Source organism: Pithys albifrons, chromosome Z, assembly GCF_047495875.1.
Source record: "Pithys albifrons albifrons isolate INPA30051 chromosome Z, PitAlb_v1, whole genome shotgun sequence".
Taxonomy (NCBI): domain Eukaryota; kingdom Metazoa; phylum Chordata; class Aves; order Passeriformes; family Thamnophilidae; genus Pithys; species Pithys albifrons.
Genome location: NC_092497.1, coordinates 18,917,179 through 18,937,270, shown reverse-complemented (window position 1 = coordinate 18,937,270; position 20,092 = coordinate 18,917,179). Strand labels below are relative to the sequence as shown.

The 20,092-nt window shown below is 41.5% G+C and overlaps 1 protein-coding gene across 2 annotated transcripts in view; it reads left to right on the top strand.

Annotated features, from left to right (window-relative positions):
• Positions 1-766: 766 nt before the first annotated feature.
• PLPP1 (phospholipid phosphatase 1) overlaps positions 767-20,092 on the top strand; it is a 62,182-nt gene continuing 42,856 nt past the window's right edge. Inside the window, exons 1-2 of one of the 2 annotated variants that reach the window (XM_071581597.1) lie at positions 767-921; positions 16,982-17,136. In XM_071581597.1, the coding sequence (XP_071437698.1) occupies positions 864-921; positions 16,982-17,136 (213 nt within the window). In that variant the 5' untranslated portion in view covers positions 767-863. The remainder of the gene's footprint in view (positions 922-16,981; positions 17,137-20,092) is intronic. The other variant, XM_071581599.1, reaches the window with a different exon arrangement.

The window sequence follows — 20,092 nt, the reverse complement described above, 5'->3', positions numbered from 1 at the left end:
TTTTTTGCAATTTTTCAGGGCTGTTCTAGCCCCTCTACTCAGCTCTGATGAGGCCACATCTGGAGTGCTGCGTCCAGCTCTGGCCAAGGGAGAAATGGAGCTCTGGAGCAGGTCCAGTGGAGGGAACAGTGACTGAGGGCCTGGAGCATGGAGGGAAGACTGAGGGAGTGGGGCCTGTTCAGCCTCGAGAACAGGCTGGTGAGAGGGGACCTCATCAATGTGTGTAAGTATCTACAGAGGAGCTGCCAAGAGGATAGAGCGAGGCTTTTCTTGGTGCTCGAGCAGGGAAGTCGGACCAGATGACCCACCGCGGTTCCTTCCGACCTGACCGATTCTGTGTGATTCCAGAGGTGGAAACAGCTTTTTCCTCGGTGTTGTTTTTTTTTTTTTAAGGGAAAAAACCCCACAAACCACCCAACCCCCCTCTCCCGTGCTCTCCGGGGAGGCCCGGCCCTCCCGCGCGTGGCCGCGGCCGGTGTGCCCCCAGCTGGTGAGGGCGGCCCGGGACGCGCTGGGCGGGGATCGAGGGGCCAAAGGCCCGCACGGGCTTCGCCTCCGCCGGGCGCGATTGGCGGCCCCGCGGGCGCTGCCGCAGCCTCCGGACGGGCCGTCACGGCGGGGCGGATCCGAGGCGCCGCCGCCAGCCCGCCCTTCCAGCCCGCCCTGCCCCGCCGCCCTCCCGCGGCCGCCTTAAAGCCGCGCCGGGGCCGCGGCGGCGGCGGCAAAAGCGCAGTGCGGGCGGCGGCCGCGGCTCCTCCTCAGCGGTGCCGCCAGCGTGGGGGAGCCGTTCCTTCGGAGCGCCTCGCCCGCAGCTCCTCCTGCCGCCCCGCGGGCCGAGGCTGTCACCGCCGGGCGCCGCCAGCATGTTTGACAGGACGCGGCTGCCCTTCGTGGCGCTGGACGTGCTCTGCGTGCTGCTGGGTAGGTCGGGGGTCGCGGAGGGGCCGCCGCGGGCTCCGCGCACATCGCATGCTCTCCTGCTGCTGTCCTTGCCCCGCTGCTGTTCCTGCCGCGCTGCTCCTGCCCCTTCCCTGCCCGCCCTGCTGGGGGAGCCGGGCACCGCTGCGGGCCGGGAGGGGAAGGGCAGAGCGCCGCAGGGAGGGAGCTGCTGCAGCTTATCCACTGACATCTGGAATTCCCTCTTCTCTGATGTCCTTACTCTTCCTTCCTTACCCTTCTCTGTCGGATGCAAACCGGTTGTGGCAAAAGCTAGTGCTGGAGAGGTAGATACCTGGTAGATTTCTGCGGCGTGGGGTGTGTTGTTAGCCCGGGCGGGTCGGGGAGCTGCGCTGGAGGGGCCGGCAGCATAACCCGGTCCATCCCGGGTCCGGCGGGGCTCGGCTGCGGAGCAAGGGGTGGGCTGAGGCTGAGTTGTGTGCGGGCTCGGCGGCACTGAACTACCGCTGTAGCTGGAGGCGAAATTGGGGCACTTAGAACACAGTGTTTGGGTCCTCGTGTTTGTGTGCAGCAGGGAGGGATGGGCAGGAGCGATGCCTCGGTGATGGTGAGCCACAGCACACTGCCACAGCGCTACCATGCTTGTGTTGGCAGCCCAAATAACAGAGCCTTCCCAGCGGTACTTTTCTCCTGGTCCAGCGTCTATATTAAAACTACTGCTTTCTGTCCATTTGCATTAACTCTCTCCTTTTATATAATGGCGCAATGTAAAGAGCAGTAATGGTATTGATCAGCAAAGTGGCAGCTTCATTGGTAAAGAGCTGTGGCACTTCTTGGTGTTGAGAGCCTGGAAAGTGTCTTGACTACTTCAAGATGTGATTCTTTGTCAGTCTCACAAGGTGTTTCCTTTGGTGCTGGCCTCTCAGTCAAACAATATGACTACTTCAGTAATAAATCTAAGCACTTTCTTGTCATGTTCAGTGGATGGTGTTCAAGCGTGGCACATGGAGTCCTCCTTGGCTGAAGCTATCTGTAGCATCAGTATGAGCATGACAAGTAATGTTTCTGTCTTGCCAGATGCTTCTAATAAAAATGGTACCTGTAGCTAAATGCCATTAAAGAGCAAAATTACAGTACATGATGCATGTCTTTGAATTAATGTTATATGAGGGAGAGCTTTTGCAGAATGATAATGGATCCATGTTGTACAGTGGGAACAGTCTTTACGCAGATCAGAAGTTTTGTGCAACTGTGTTGTGATGGGGCTTAAATTTTCATGCTGTCTTTATGGTCAGTGAAGTAGTTTTGTCTGTTCTGATAACTGTCATTGCAAAATCTTTATAGTTAGGCAAAAGTTTCGCACTATGCATATGCTTCAGTGTGTTTGAAGCATATGCACATATTGTAAATACTCTTCAGTAATCAAGGAAAACAAAAGATATTCAGATTAAGACTGAAGGAGGCATGTAATTTGAGGGTCATCCAGCTGAAAGGACAAGGGTTTCTCCCTACCTTTGCCCCAGCTCATTACCAGGGAAGGTAGATTCTTGACCTTGCTCTGCAGTGTAATATCAGTTCACATACCTTTCCCTGCTCTCTCCTTCCCCCGTGTAGCATTTGGATCACAGATGCACTAATCTGGTGTCCCAGTGTGCTGAAGGCTTGCCAGACTTTTTATTTTCCCTTGGGCTTGTTTATTTCCTACTGGTAGTCTGAAAAATGCAGGCAGTGCATGATACGAAGTCTTTTGACACCCGCGATGTTAAGCACGTTGAGTTAAAGGTTTCAGTGAAACTCTTGCTGAGACAAAACAAATACATGTATGGAGGAATGGGAAAGACAGTGGATGTAGAACCAAATTCTCTTCCTTTTCTCTCTGGCTCCCATGTGATTGAGACAGGCCCCTAGTTCTTACATGTGTCTAATGGGGGAATCTCTTTAATTTTCTTTTACTGTAAAAAGAATAGTTCCTGTTGATTGTGGACTTTAATTATTACAATTTTTCTGCCCATCCCCTCTACCTGTGCACTTTGATATCTGCTCAAATGACCAAGGTAACTGCCCAGATAAAGTGACTTGCAGGTGTGGGTAACATGATATCTAGTGTCTCTGCTACAGAGACCATGAGGCCTCCAGGAGAAACCCAAAAGTTTAAGAACTATGAAGACCAGCTTCAGCTGGGGACTGAACTCTCAGTTTTGATGTGGTAGCCTATGCTCAAAAAAGAGGGTTTATCAGTAGCATACTCAGGATACCGAAGGTAACTCTTGTCATTTGATACAGAGCTTGCTTTTTTCCTCCTCTTTCTCCTGTCTGTACCTTCCCCATAGTAAGTGTAGATGGGGAGGAAAAATTAATTTCATTGTCTCAGGAGTGCTGAACTTAAAGTCCAAGTGATATTTAAGCATATCACTTCAAGTTACTGAGACCTGACTTACCCATAAGCTCACTGCAGTGGAAGCAGATGACTTTGTGTGTCTGATTTACTCACTCCTGTTTAAATCAAGCCATTCTTTGTGCAGCACCAGTTTTTCGAAACAAAAGAAAGGCAAAAAATAGCTATACAGTGATTTTTAAAAAAAATTGTTTTTACTGTCATTTAAATGGTTTTATTGAAAAAAAAAAAATCTAATCTTGGGCAAGTGCCTAAGATGGAGAAGACAATAAGAAATAGCAGTCAGGGACGGGAAAAATGTCTTCCTCTTTATGTGGCAGTAAACTGTTAGATCAGTTTGGTTGCCTGAAAGTTAAGTCTGCGTTGCTTTTAACTTTTCTTAAGGAAACTCCCTCCCTCTACCTTTTTACCTGGTAAAGGAGAGAGAATTTAGGTAAAGCAATCTTTGGTGCCCTGAGAAAATAACTCTTTCCCTCTTACCAGGATGATAATCCTGTCTTAAAAATAATGTTGGTATTTCAGCATTAAACTGGCTTTATATTCTGTAATCCAAAGCAAAAGACAAAGCTGCAGGTTTCTGCAGTATCTGCTCTTAAGTAGTGCGAGGAGCTGCATCTGCATTTGGTGTGTGGTGATCTGCAGTGCTGGGTGTGTGCATGTCCGTGTGCAGCTCTGCAGTGCTGCAAACTGCTCCGTACTCTCTGTGGCCCAGGGGACAGCTGCTCCCTCACTGGAAAGCATGAGTGGGCTGGACTGCAGGGTGTCCTTCTCCTGCTTGCCTCTGTTAGTTGTCCCTCCTTAGTTTTCTGATAGAGAGACATTTTATATATGGCATGGCAGAGACTGACGTTTGTAGACAATGGTAAAACCGTTTTTCACAGATACCGAGGCTGGGCTCTTAGGGTTTATTACATTTGCAATTTGTCATGCAAAAAAGTAACAGCTTGTTAGACTAACTTAGGTAGCTTGCAAATTATATCTTCATTAGGCACTGTATAAATACACTTTTCCTGCCACTCTTACCACTCTATTGTCTGATTAAAAATCAGGCTCATTTTTCATTAAGGGATATAAACAACACTTAAAGAACAAAGTTGGGGAAACCCATGGTAATATTCCTTTATCAGTGGCAGAATTGCTAAATACATTTATCTTTAGATCAAACTGTCACTAAGACAAAGTCAGATTAAACTAAGCCCTGCAGAGGTGACTGGAGCCATAAGAACACATTTCTGTCACGCTAGACACTAGAATGACTTTCTTCTGGCCTGAACTTGTTGAAATTCACGCCTAAGTGCAGAGGGTGCAATACAAGACAAGTCTTCCTTTATTTCCTTGCCTGAGATGCAATTACTGACAAGCTGTTGTCAGTAATAGGGGAATATATTTGTCAATTTATGATTACTGGTGCAATCAAGAACACATACAACACTAGATTAGAAAAATTGAAGCCTTCTATAGAATTCATCCGTTTGTGTTCTGATCCACTTTTCTGCAGTATGCTGAAAATAACAAAGAATTTAACTCAGTGAAATTTGAAATTGCTGTCCAATGTAGTTATGTTTGTATAGGGATTTCTTCATTTTTCTTTCCCTCTGTGTCCTACTATGTGCTGGTTCAAGAAGCCAGCTGAACTTCTGTGCTGCCTGGTTGCTCTGTGGCAGTCATTTTTTTTTTTTAATATTTGTCATGAAACTACTTCTTGATAAGGGGAAGGGCTTCTGGTCCTTCCAAAGACAAGGAGATGTGAACTAAACTTAAAAAATTCTTTACAGACAGAGTAATCAGGCATTGCAATGGCCTGCCCAGAGAGGTGGTGGATTCACCATCCCTGGAGGTTTTCAAACTGAGATTGGACATGGCACTGAGTGCCGTGATCTGGTAAATGGACTGGAGTTGGACCAAGGGTTGGACTTGATGATCTCGGAGGTCTTGTTCAACCCAATCGTTTCTATGATTAAATCCAGAAATACTAAATGCTCACGTTAATTTAAGTTTGCTATTTAAAGATTGCTGGAATGTTTTGTGATAAAGGATAATACACTAAACTGCAGATACATGTATGTGCCATGGGTGAATTTGCTTTTGCAGCATGTGACCTGTGAGAGTGAGATGGCTGGACTGTGCTGCACATCCTGCACAATGTTTTTGCTTTAGGTGCTCTTCTCTTTTGAAAGTGTTCACTCCTGCCCTCACTGAAGGCAGCAGTCTCAGTGGCAATTACAGTATTACTGTTCAGTCAAGAAAGGCCTCCTTCTGTATGGGTTGGCACTTCCTGATTGCCCTAGTTAAAGTAAAACCTCCTCCTCTATTACTTGTGACTCACTTACACGTGTGTCACCATTCTTATTTTCCACATCATGTGCATGCTAAATACTTTTTCTAGCACATGAATACATTGGTGATCTGTAACAAATATGTGAAAGAGCAGTTTGTCAACAGTGACACGATCCACCAAGTACCGTGAGATGATACTCACTGACAGTCTCAATTAATTGGAAACATGTCACATAAAATTGGGAAAATCTTTCTTCTCCTTCTGCACTTTCTTCTTGCAATGTTCATATTTATTTTCTCCCGCATAAAGGAAGATCCTCTACCAGAGACTCTCTCCATCTTGCTCAGAAGCCTACAAAAAACTTTGGGTTAGAACTTGCCATGTTAATGAACGCTATTCAGAGTCAGCAATCTGATTCTTTCTTCTTTGTCAGCTTTTGCTGTTAAAGTGTTATCTTGTACTAATTCGTGAATCAATAACAGAAGTTATGCATTTGTTTTTTTACAGCAGTGGGTGAGTCTTAATTCACCTTCCAGTGCCTTCCCAAGAGCCAAGTCTTGAAATCAGTACTATATTCTTTCTTCTTGGCATAACAGAAGAATATGCTTATCAGCTCTTAGGTTTCTTACCAGCTGCTTGAGTCCTGGTCTTTGCTTTTTTTTTTGCCTTACACAGTCAGAAGGGCTCTTGCAGTGTGCTGATGTGAGGGCAGCGACCTTTGCATAAGGGAGTGGGAGGGAAGGTGCTTCTGGCATTTTCTGCAAAAAATGTCAGCACCACACTACAAATAAATTATAAAATAGCTCATCTCTGGTAAATGAAAAAGTCCTTCCTCTCCTTCCTAGCTGTTTGGGTGCTTTTGGAGGCTGTGCTGTGCTGATTCAACACCATGACCTGGTTTTAAAGAGTTGGTAGTGTGAACTGCCTGAAGGCAGCTTGGTTTGAAGGCTTCACAGTCACAGCTCTGGTGGAAGGAAAGTAAAGAGCTGGTTCCTGGTTGCCTGCTGCTGTGTAGTTTTGTGTAGGAGCTCTTGAACAGATGCTGATGAGAGAACAAAGCTGTGATAATCCTCTCTCTGTGACTATATTGTCATGGAAGGCAGATAGCACAAAGAGGTGACCCAGCGCTTGAAGGTACCTAGTGAGAAAAGAACTTGGGCTTTGTAGCCTTCCAAGTGAGTTGGATTTACTATTCCCAACAACTGATAATCCTCTTTTCAGAATTAGTCTGGGAGGATTAAAACAAACTCACCTTGGATGAAGAAAAACAAAACTTCCTGAACGGAATTACATAGAAACATATTGGCAAGATATGCCACACACAGAAGTATGGCTTTAAAATGACTTTGATTTATTGCTCTATCTGCTTAGATTGGTGGTGGTGCTTCTTTTCCTTATCTCCTATCCTGCAAAAGAAGCTTCTAGTTCTTGGGTTTTATTCAGTTAAAATAATTGACTGAAGACACCTGAAAAATCCACAAATGCTAGAAATTCAGATGGATGACTAGCAAACAATTAGTATTGTGACAAAAATTGAAACAATTTATAACTTCTTTGAAGGAACAATAATTATCTTAAGATACTTTCTGACTTTTTTTTAATTATATAGCTGCCACCACATAAAGAAACATCATATATAGAATCAAGGAATGGCGTGTGTTGGAAGGCACATTAAAGATCATCTAGTTCCAACCTCAGGGACGCCTTTCACTAGGACAAATAATCACTTCAGCTGTAGCCATAGGCCTCTCAGTCTAGCCTGTGAGTAGATCCAGAAGCAAGTTTCTGGGCAGAGTAGCACAATCCTACAGTTTTAAAACTGGAAAAAAAACTGTACTGCTGATATCAAGGATCTTATGCCCATCTCTTCTTGTTTTACAATTGACTGCTAATGAGTTGACCCACTTTCTGGGAGGAATTTTCCTTTTCAAGTTATGAGACTGATCTTAAAGGCACAGAACTAAAAACTGTCTGTTGATAAACTTGCACAGTGTGGTTTTGAAACTTCTTTTGCCAGATTCTTTCATACATTAGTCCTTGTTTTACAGTCAGGTTCAGCTTTTAAAATCAAGACTGCTTGTTCATATAGAAACCAAAAATAGACCCAAGTAAGCTTCTTTAGCAGAATATGATATACAAAGGTAATGTTGAAACTGTCTAATGCACTTGCCAAGCACTCTTTCTGTTATTACATTGAATTAGAGGATTTGAAATGACCAGCACAAGAATAGGCTGCTCTTGCTCTATTACAGACTTTGCTGATTCATCTTTAAAAGCTGTTGCCTAGAAGTAGTCTGACCCAGAAGTTTTAAGGGATAACTGGCAACAGGAAAATGAAGCTTTTTAAAGCTTTAAATTAAAAAAAGTAAGTGTATCACGTGAGGACACCCATCTTGGAATGGCTGTAAACCCAAATTCTGCTAAGTGAAACCAAAAGTATGCAAGAGCCGTATCAGTACATCTTTATTTCTGTGATGGTGCTGATGAGACAATAGATTTTGCTGTATATAGCCAAGATTTTAATGCTTCCTTTCCTTTGCTAATCATGCAGCTTTCAGAGGGGGTGTGTGGGGTCTTTTTGATCTCGGACGGTAACTTCATTCTGTTACCTAGGCATCCCTGGTATAGAAGAAGGGTCTCAATTTTTTGTTATGTGATAAGTTTCCTAGGGAAGGAGGGAACTGTTCCAAACCAGAATTATGCTCAGTTTTTGCTTTGCTCTAATGTAGAAGGAGTTGTGTATCAGATTTCAACATATTGGGTGGCTTCTGGCTCTCTTAGAATAAGGTGGAATTTTTACTTCAAATTAATGTTAGTGTATTTTTGTCCATGTAACTTTACTCTGCTACTGCAGATCTATGGATTGCCCTTAAGTGTGTTCTAAGCCTTAGATGACTGAGTCAATGAAACTAAATAGTAGGTGTAGTAACTTCTGAAACTGCAGTACTGGGATGTTAAGAAACACATACGTAAATTTGTTTGCCTTATTTTAAAGTACATGAAGTCTGTGAACTGTGCCTACCTTAAGCTCAAGGGGCTGGTTAGGAAGAGACATGAGAGAATAACTTCTAATTATGACCAGGGAACCTTCTGATGTGCAGCAACCTAATGGGGAGCATAGAATCATAGAATTGATTGGGCTGGAAAAGACCTCCGAGATCAAGTCCAACCCTGGTCCAACTCCAGTCCATTTACCAGATCATGGCACTCAGTACCACGTCCAATCTCAGTTTAAAAACCTCCAGGGATGGTGAATCCACCACCTCTCTGGGCAGGTCATTCCAATGCCTGATTACTCTCACTGTAAAGAATTTTTTTCTGATATCCAACTTAAATTTCCCCTGGCAGAGCTTGAGCCCGTGCCCCCTTGTCCTATTGCTGAGTGCCTGGGAGAAGAGACCAACCAATATGGTCTTTAAAGGGTACAGAAGGCAAGCAGTGGGATTGAGCCTGGCAAATAGTCAGGAACTATTCCCCATTAAATTCCAAAAATCATCTTAGTCAATGACCACTTTTCTTAGTGTTTCCTTGGGTGAATTTTTTGTAGTTTTTCGCTGACTCAGGGAAATTAGAACTTCAATTTTTGATTTGTTGGGTGAGCCTGTACTGTAGTACCAGTATTCAGCTAAAATACTCTGAGCCAGCGTGATGTCTGGGTCTAACACTAATGGAGATCTTGGGAGTGGAAGTAAGGTCACTACTTCTGCTTGCAGTCTTACCATTCTTCCCATGTCTTCTTTAATCTTATGATGACAGTCATCAGCACTGTAAAATGATATATCCAATCCTACAAATCACAGATCAAATGCTGATAATTTCTACTGAAAATGGGAAAACAACACCTGCTCTATTGTGTGAGTACTGTAAGACTTTGTGTGCTGTGGAAAGTACAAGAGCAATTTTGCATAAATATTTTTTACAAGTTCTTATTTAACTGACTTCTTGGGCAGCCTTCGGAATCAATGTAAGACAACTGCTCTGATAGCTCAGAAATAGATAGTGTACTGTCAGTTTTCCTTTTAAAAAACTGTTCAGACTGAGCTTATGATGAAGCTTATGTTCTCACAATGTACCATTAGGCACTGCAAACTTCAGTCTGACATGAAAAAATGCTCTGTTGTCTTGAAGATGGTGGCATGCAGCAGTGTGTACAGTGTGAAGGGACGTCCCGGTGTATGGCAGGGTATACAATGTCATGGAAATTCTGAGTCCCTCTCTAGCACTGCCATTATAAGGTCTGACTTTGTTAAAGACTGTTTAAATAAAATATTGGTATGTTTGTAGGACTCATTGGAAAAAGAGTATTTATGCTCCTGACAACTAATTGCCTATTATATTTCTAGAGACTGAGTTGTATTTCAGGTTAGGGTGTGTAGCTGTATGTGGAATAGTCTGAAAGCCTCTTGCTGTGCACTCCCACAAAACAAAGATTAAAATGGAAAAATAGTTATAACTTCTGAGGTTTAAATGACCAGTAGTCCTGAATGACATTCACAATTGGTGCCACCTGCAGTAAACTCCCCTCCCACCCTCCCAAAAAATCCCTCCCTATCTTGACAGCAGCTGCCCAGCTCTGTTTCTTTGGCTGTGTTGCTCTCCTGGTCTGTAAGCCCAGTGATTTAGGGAGATGTGTGGAGAAGACCTAGATCTTTGTAGGCATGTGTATGCTTTTTTATCTGGGAGCTTTTTAATTCTCTAGACAGTACAGTCCAATCCTTTAACAGTAAATGTAATGCTGACCATGTGATGCAAGCACTGATTAATTATTTAATTTCCCATTAGCGGAGATATAGTGAGAGAAGTCACTCTTGTTTGCTGGATTCTTCCCACCCCACGAACAGCTCTGCAACACCAGGAGCTGCTGGCCTCTCCTGTTCCATCCTCCTGTCTTAGCTATTAGTCTGGTGGTCTTCAGTCTTTGTCAGGTCTGATAGTAATTGGGCAGCTGGCCTGTGCTGCACGGGGTGAACTGCTGATGGCTTCCAGGTGTCTGTCTGTTCCTGGGCTGGCTTCAGCTTTGTCTGTCCCCATATGGGAGCTGAGCCCAGGGCACAGCCTGTGCTTGTGACCCACAGTTGGCTCACTTGACCTGCATGTGTTTCTCTGTGTAAGGAACAGAGCAGGATAGGATACTTTACTGTCCTGCTGCTGCATTTTTTCATTTTGCATTTGCACACCTCTAAGTGCTCACAGGAGAGGTTTTTAGAGTAACAGGCAGTGCTTCTAAAAAATAAGGGAGAATACACTTGTCCATGTGGATGTTTTTAAATAAGTGTTTTGTCCTGTTCTAGCGGATTGGGAACCCAGATAACTGAACTAGTGCTCCCATGTAATACTAGACTGTTGAATGCAGAGAAACTGGAATATAATGTAGTTCTGTCTTAGTAAATGAACTAGAAATCGGCATGTTTGTGTGGGAAGGCTGTTTCAACTCAGAGGAAGGTTTCATTTGCTTCCCTGCCTCGACCACTCTTGCCTTGGCACTACCAAAAGTGTAAGGCATGGTGAGAGACTCACTCAGTTGCTGATCTTGCTTCTCTGCTAATGAAATCATAGATCAGGTTAAAAATTAAAATGCATGTAACATACAGTTGCAAGTAGAATAGTAGGAGAGATTAGAATGTTCATGATTTTAAATACATATATCCTGTTTACTGAAGCCTGTCACAAGCTTCTGGTGTTACCAGAGCAATCAGTGTGCTGGTATTGGAAATACTTTGCATTCCTTAGCATAGAAAAGTGAGATAAAGTTCTTAAAGTGGATAGGAGGTAGGTTGTGGGCTACCCACTTGTCTCAGCTACGAAAATAAATGGTGCACTGATGTTTCTTTTGTACAGCCCTTACCTCTTGGTATTAAAAGTCTAAATACTTTCTCATTATTTTAATCTCGTCTTCCTCTTGGCAGTTTTTTGTTTTCCCTGAACCTCCTGTCTTAAGAGGTGTTGGTTCTTTCTCTTGACTGCCTATGGAAAAAGAATTTCAGCACATCTGCTTTTCTGCAGAGAACAGTCTCTTTTACAGATGCTTCCAAACTCTCTCCAGCAGCATAAGGTTGACCTGAATTTCTTTAAATCTCTTTCATACCTTGTTACCCCAGCCTGTACATTGAAAAATCAACAGCAAACCAAACATGGTTGTCCTGTCTGAAATTAAAAGCAGAAATACATGTGTAAGAGTGGGAGAACTTAAATTCTCCCTTGCTCTGTTGTAATTACCAGTTGTATAGGTTTAGCTCAAAATGATGACATTTACCTCTCTGTGGGGTTATTAGCAGCAGCAACTGTCTAATAAAATGTAAGATGTAAAAAGTAACTGATCTGTTTTGAGAATATCGTTTGAGTTGTATGGAGATTTTCTCCAATACAGCTAGAATTACCATTTGATACTCCTTAACTGTAAATTGTGTATATGTTTACCAAAGCTGAAGCTGACATCATATGTGGAATGTGTCGGTCCTAGAATGTTCTCATTTGCCATAGGCTCCCTTAAGGGTGACTGTCTTTCTCCTAGTTTCTGGACATTCATTTGTTTTAATGAAGAGAACTTCCTGTCTGGGGACCAGATAGGAGCTCAGAGTCTTGTGTGCCTTGGAGGACTTGAAACAGCAATTCAGAACAAGTTTGAGATTGCACAGAGCCTCAAGTGGAGATCCAGTTGCTTCCATGGGTAACGAAGCAAATTAGGTTAAATAAAGGATGTTTACAAAATACAATGCATTCCTTTGAACTACTTAAAATTGTGGAGGAGAAAGCACCACTGACCAGGAGACAATTTCAGGAGTTGTTGAAGCTGATCTGTCCCAGTCTACCCTTGTTCTTTCTTCCATACCCTTGTCTGTGTATTCCTAGTCTGCCCTTTGAACTGGCTCTCACTCAGCTAGATGACTGAATGTCCCTGAAAAACCTTTGTTGTGTGGGCATGGGGTTTTTATTTTTTGACAGGCTGGTGTGGAAAACTAATGCCAAGGCAAGGAAGGTGGTGGATGGCCAGAGGTTGGAGGAGGACAGGACAGTCTATATTGTCTTGAGTTGCTGTTAAAAGCTTAGCCAAGTTTTGTGAGCACCACATCTGGTTCTGAACTAGGCAGTACAGTACTGCTGAAATGGATAGAAACTTCCAGAGTTTCTTTCCTTTCAGACATAAAACAAGAATATTCATTGCAGGTCTTAAATATTTATGGCGGCTGCTGTAAAAGGTGCTAATTCAGCTATAAATGCTACTTTTCCTCTGTTTATAGAAAATACGCACCTTGCTGGCAAAGATACACGGACACCTGTGTGTCAGAATCTGACTCCTTAAGCAGCTTAAGAAGCTCAAGCACCTAGCTCTAAAATAAGCAGTGTGATAAATGCCAGAAATCAGAATAGTGTATTGTTACACACAGTGTAAAAAGATGATAGTTTGTATCCATCACTTCCATTTGAAAGATAAATTGTGGAATTTAAATTGTTTGTTTGGGTTTTTTTGTTTTAGTCCTAGACATTGAAAATATGACCTCAACACTTTTTCATTAAACAATCTTCCTTTGCCACAAAGCCCCACTTAGTGCCATGGTCTAGTAGGCAGCATGGTGTTGGGTCAGAGGTTGGACTCCGTGATCTCAGAGGTATTTTTCAACCTAGTTGATTCTGTGATTCTATTCTCTAAGTGCCTCCTTTTATATAACAGTTGCAGAGCACTTGAGTGATCAGGTTATTTTCTTTGCATAACTAAAGGAGAGAGAAATCAGGTGAGATGAGTACTGTCTGTTTCCTGTTACTACCTAGGAAAACAGCCTCTTGGTCTCTGGTTCTTGATGAGATCAACTGCACAAGTTTTAACAGACAATAAACTCCAATCCTGGGAAATTCCAATCTGGAGCATATGGAACTTCAAGTAATAGTCCTTTTTTACAGCTGAAGGTCGTGCTTTACGGAATATGAATAACAACTAAGCTATTATGCTCCCTTAAGGTATAAATTAGAAGAGCACCCTTGGAGGTTACTGCTGGTACTGGCTGGGTTAAAAGGAGGAGGAGGTATATTGTGAAGAGGATAAGGCATGAGATTTGATCTACCAGATTGCCTTTTAGCCTAGTGATCTTGCACTAGGTATTGGTCACTCTTTCCGCCAGTTTGTTGTTGCCAGTTTGTTGACGCTAACAAGACTGGAAAAATTTACATTCCTCAGAAGTTCAGAGTACAGTCAACCTGCCGAAAGGCTGTAGAGATGCTTGACACCTCTGATCCAATACTGGCCTGTTATGTGCATTAGTGATGTTTTGTTATTTTGTGGTTTGTTTTGTTTTGGGGTTTTTTTTTCCCTCTTACAGTGAAAACTTCAGGACTGTTTGTTTACATGTACTGTTTTCATCTCTCCCTGTAAAATGAGCAATAGTAAAAATGCTGCCAGTATTTGAGATAGGTTAATGATCAGCTAAATACCATTTCACAAAGTCTTCTGCTCCACTGCTGGAAAGCAGTGCATCATTCGAATTGCAGTAGAAATTCTTAAAAGTAGGGAAAAAAGCAATGGAAATAGGCAGTTAGGAAGTTGGTTACATATGTTACACTTTTTTCCTCTTCTTTTACTATAGATGATACAGATTAATTTTGCAGTCTCTTTGAAACTGTCCTTATCTGACCCATTTGTTTTCTACTTTTCCTTTTCCCCTTTCCCAGAATCTCATGGTTGAAAATAAAAACATGTTTCTTAATTCCAAGACTAGATTATACATGTTCAATGTACTTTCTAAGTACTGCATAAGGTAGTCAGATCAATCTGATTTAATGAAAAGGTGCATCCTTTTCTTTCATTGAAATAGATGTAGAAAGGAACAAAAATGTATGAAGAAATATTTAAATGTATAGGCAGTAGCAAAAATTGGATGACTGTTGGCTGTATAAGAGTTCTCACAAACTAGTTTTATAAACAGACTTCACACAAAGAAGAAAAGCTTAAATCTTGAGTTCTTTTCATCTGTTTAATGAAGACTGAGCACGTAACTATTGCTGTCAGGAATTCTCCCCAGGAAAGAAAAAAGGCCTTGAAATTCTGCCTTACTTAGGATACAAAGTGAGCAATTCTCCCTTCATATTCAAACTGTTTTGCTGATAGCCTTCAAAAACTGCCTTAAAACTGTTGTCAGTCTGAGAGATACCTTCCTTTTTCATCTACACTCATGTAATTGCTCTCTTGCAGTTCCTAAAGAACTAGTCAGTGAAAAACCCCACATGACCCATGATTGTGTGTACTTTGGTGGCAAGAAATTTGGAATTTTTGAGCTAAGAACTCTTGTCACATTTGCATGTGAATTGCATGTCATCCCATTTCTGAACTGGAGCACTTGGAGAACATATTTCGGCAGCTGGTAAAAATTAAATGCTCTGCCTTCATGAGATTAAACCTGGAAACAAAATCAAAGCACACCACCTCAAAACCTTGCTGTAAAAACAGCGATATTGACTAAAAAATGTTGAACTGTAAGGCTGAAAGCGTAATTGAACAAAACAGAAAAGCTTTTGATGTCAGGTTGTAGCAGCTTTTCTTAGAAAATAAGTCTTCCACTTCTGCAAAACATGAGCTACTGCTTAAGTTAAGCATGAGGATGTGATATTTCTGCCTGTGAAAATCTGGTGACTTGTTTGAGAAGATAGGATTGTATCAAACAGGTAATGGCTTTACCACTCCATCATCCTGGTGCTGTGTGTGCAATAGCAGAGATAAAGACAGGAAACATGGACTCCGAGCTATGCTCATGGAATCTTGCAGTGGCCTTCAGTGTAGCTGAAAATTGGATCCCGGCATGTGAATATACAGCAATGCCTTTTGATCTGAGTGGACTTTGAGTTCTTCAGTGTCACCCCCTTTGTGCTTGAAGGGCTACAGTTCTGTTTTGTCTACTTCTGCCATCTGTATTCTGTCAAGCTTCAGCACTCTTCTCAATCATTAAAGTGGAGAAAGACCTTTGAGGTGCATTTTTGTTCAGTTTTTCTATATGGGGTGGTAAGCATCAGAAACTGTGGACACATCTTCATATTTCAGATGTTTTGTGGAAAAAATTTTGCTCTGCTCTGTAAGAGGGTTTAAATTCCTCCCAAATTGCTCTCTGTGACCATAGCAGTTTTCTTAGGAGTTGAAAGCTGGGTTTTAGCAAACACAGACAGTTCCAACATGCACTTCACAAGCCTTTGCACTGCAGTTTGCACCCAAAGAAGGGGTCAGGATTTGTTACTCTGTTCCTACTTTTTCACTCTTGATGTCTTTTCTTCTAATGAAGTCTGTTAGGAATAAGCATATTTAAAAACCCCTTTAAGCTACTTACCTGGTAGGTGACAGGTGTCACCAGAAATCAAAGCAATCACTCATCATACTAACTTCTTTGCAATGTTTCTTTCGTTCTCAGTATAGCAGGTTGTTTATATCTGAGTGGTCTTTTCTGCTTCAGTAATTGCAGTAGCTGTGTATTAGTAGAATTGCATATTGCATGAATGTTGGGGAAAATACAAACTTTAGTTTGCCCTTCTTTACATTGTTTAAAACCAAAATCCACTTTGTGTTTTGTTTGGGGATTTTGCAGCTCTTGCAGCATTACCTAATTTATCTGCTGTAATCTATTGCTTGCTCTGTAGGTCAAAGCAGAGTGGGAGGGTGGGCATGGTGGCATTTGGTTGAAGGCTGTCAGAAGTCTTAGTATCTTCTTTGACATTAATGTAGTGCAAGTGAACTTGTAAGAGAGGGAATAGATAATATGTCACACCATGTAACTTCTGAGAGCTATAATTTGTAGCAGGGTCTCAGTTTCTGTGTTAATAACTTAGATATTTTCAAGCAGAAATCTGCCATAGTGTACAAAATCTGTGTAAATGCAACCTTAAGGCCTGTATCCCATTACCTAGATATGCAGTCCATTCTGTGTCCATATTTCCCACTGGTGTCTCTGCAGTTCTCTTGTTCCCTTTACCTGCATGAAAACTAATTGCATGAAATCTTTAACTTCCTAACTGTGACAAAATCCGTGTATATTTTTTGTCTTTTTTTTCTGTAAACACTGACCAGACTATAATTCATAGAACAAGGCTGCTATTTCAGACACAAGCCAAGGTTGTGGGGTGGTGGCAAAGGAGGGGGCACAAAAGCCAGCCTGCCCTCCATAACTGTTTAGTCATGTGAGTGGCAAATGTTTTTTCTTGACTATAATCTTGGTTCAGAGTATGTCAACTCACCTTAATGCCACTGCCTGAAGTAGCCTTCTAAAAGTTAAATTTTTATAAGCAAGAGTAGGTAAGTGTGTGCATTGCATGATACTTAGGGAATTTGAGTTATGCATGTTTGGTAGCCTCTTCCATGCATGTTTAAAAATGACTTTTTTTTTTTTTGTTTAACTACATGTATTTCTTGTTTCTGTTTTTTGTTTTCCTTCCCCCAACAGCTGGCTTACCCCTTGGTGTTCTAAACTTGGCCAAAATAAAACCGTATCAGAGAGGCTTTTTCTGTAATGATGACAGCATCAAGTATCCGTTCCATGACAGTACCATCACATCCACTGTCCTCTACACAGTGGGGTTCACCCTGCCCATTTTCTCTGTAAGTAGCTAATATATAGGGAGCTTTGGTGATGGGAGTAAAATGTATGCCTTCCAAGAGCTCAGCACTGTAACTGTGCCTTGAAGATAAAATCCCATGTATGTACAGTCATATGCATGTGAAAGGTGCTGTTGCTACTTTCTGTTTACTCAGAAAATCTGGGACTAATCTCTAACTGCTAGTGTTGTTAGTTTCATTTGTTTTAGGAGCAGAAAAAAATGTGTTAATCTAGGCTTTGGTCAGTGGAGAGAAGAATGGCTTCCAAAATGCTTTGAAATAAATGCATCTCTTGTTCAGAATGGTTTAGTCTGGTAACTGAAACACCTGTAATGTTAAAACTTGGACCTGTGGTGGAGGACACATACCTAGAACTAGTGATGGTTGCTTCCATATACTTTCTACAGAAATAAGTCTAATTTTGACTCAGTGGGTTTTTTTAGGTTTAAAAGTAATGTGATGACTCTTTCAACCCTTCAAAATGGGATACAGAGACTGAAAATCTAATTGCTTGTGGACAAGAGGCTCAGTGTTTTCAAGACCACATGATTTTGACAAAGAGAAATTTAATTCTTTGGTAGGTTCTTCTAACAAGATTTGAAGCCTGCTTGTGTCCCAGTTTTTAGTAAGGTTTTGATCTGACTTAGAGAACCAAAATTTGACTGTGCAAAATAGTCTTGACCCTGAAACCAGATCTTGTTTCTGCCTGCAGTGGTTGACTAAGCTGTATGAACGATGCTGATATTTTATTTTCTGATAAATGTATAAGGTGAATTGATCAATAAGAAGTATATGGAGTGGTTTAAGGATGGAAGCAGCAATTTAAAACAAGTAAACAGGTACCTGCAGAACCTCTACATGTGCTATTTCAGTTTTCTCTTAAATGCTTCTTCGTTAAGGCTTACATTTAGCCCTGTGCAGTAAATAGGTTGACACAACAAGTTACCACTAGTATAGTTTCACTATTAAGAAAAGTAGTCTGAAGTTTGTTATTTTGATCAGTATGTGTATCCTCTGCATGCCTTTAGAAAACTTGCTTTTCCAGTGGGTTTCCTGTGTGCCTTGATTGATAAGTGTACCGGTAAACTAACAATAGCAGCTCTGTACACTTCGGACTTGTAAAGATGTGTTCAAGTTGCGGTTTGATAATCTGTTGAATTGCTTGGTGTTTTATCTTCTATTTCAAGAAGTTGTTAATGTAATACAAAGTCAGTTGAGAGGGTGTTTTTTCCTGGCTCTAAAGCAGTGGAGAAACATCTGACTTAGAGTTAATTCTCATAAAAGTCTCAATATTTAAAAAGTGTTATGGGCTGTTATAATTTTGGATAAACATTTGCAGTTAGGACTTAGAATTAGATGTGTCACTGATGCCAGTCTATTCTGATATTTTATTGCTGTGATACTTTTCTAGGAGACACAAAGTGAATTTTAATTGCCTGTCTTTGTACTGGGCACTGGATTATATAATTGGAACAACCACTTCTGGTCTCCCTGCTGAGAGGTTTAAAAAAAAATAATTCTAAAGCACTTGTAGTTCTGTTACAGTACAGCCTGGCTGGATCATTTGCCTTTCAGTTTGAACATCATACCTTAAAGCAGCTGCTCTCTTTAATTAACATGCTAACCAGACTTCCTTAATCTCCATTTTGAATTTGGTTTCATGCAAGAGATGAAGAATCTTACATGGCTACTGAAGACTTAAGGGCTGGGGGAAGCTGTAGAGCTTGGAGAATGAGATGTGGGATACTACAACTTCCTGAGTTGAAAGTGGGTTCTGGTTCAATGGTTTTTATCTTCATGCTTTCCTTTATTCAAAATAGACAGGGAAAGCTGATGAGCCTGGGAATCTGAGATTCAGACTGTGTTTTGTTTTGGTCTGACTCAAGGGAGGTTTGAGACTTTTTCCAAGGCAATTAAGTTTTTGGAAGTAGTGTGTCCTCAGCAGGGACGCAGTCTACTTGTGAAAGACTATTGGACAACAACACTGGTTGTCCCACATCTAGTAAAAAACATTGTCCTGATGTGAGATGTTACTGAAAGGAGTGAAAGAATTAGTGGTAAAGCCTTGGTTTAATGCTGTATGAAAAGTCAGTAAATTGCACTATTGTGACACTTTTTCCCCTCGAACATGATACTTGTACCTAAGTGCTTGGAGTTACACCTCAGCTCTGTCACATTGTAAGAGAGAACTTATGGTAGAAATCTAAGGGAAGCAAAAGGAATCATCTGCAATGTGAAAAAAGTAGTTTGAGTAACAGTCCTTCCCCTTAGCATTTAACAGTGTACTGGTATTGCTGATTGCTTATATAGTCCTTAGGCCCTAAAGCCCCATAGAATATAAGCAGAAATGCTCAAAGTACTTTTATGCTCTATCAGTTTGCTTGTCTTTAGAGTGTAGTAAAAAAATGGCCTGAACATCTTGACAAACAAACAAAAAAAACCAACACCCCAAAACCTGCATAGATATTTTATTATTAGGCCTCTTTGTGCACAGAAGGAACTAGGCTGCATGAACATGGTTTTGTTTTGATGACATTTTATGAAGATCTACAAGATGTGCGAGAAACTCATGGAAATCTTAAATAAAAAATTGAAATAATGCTCCTAGAAATCATAATCTGTTTATAGCTCTGAACTCTTTCTGTTGGCATTGCCACCTTTTATCAGGAAATAAAATGTCTGGGAAAGAAATTGTTTTTTCTTTTCCAAGTGTCGCTTCATAAGTGTGATGCATCTCAATTTTCCACATTGTTCTCTTTATCTGGGTGAGAAGCACGAATTTTGTATTAGAATTTTTTTGAGATTTAGGGTCAAACAAGCCTTGGTAGTGCTCTGGAAAAATGAATCTCTCTAGATGTCTAGGCCAGTGTCCCAAGCAGCACATATCCGTGGTATCTGACACTTAAGGAATCCCAAAAGATCTTTGTGATACTTCTGCCTTTTTGAGTCTGCTTAGAGA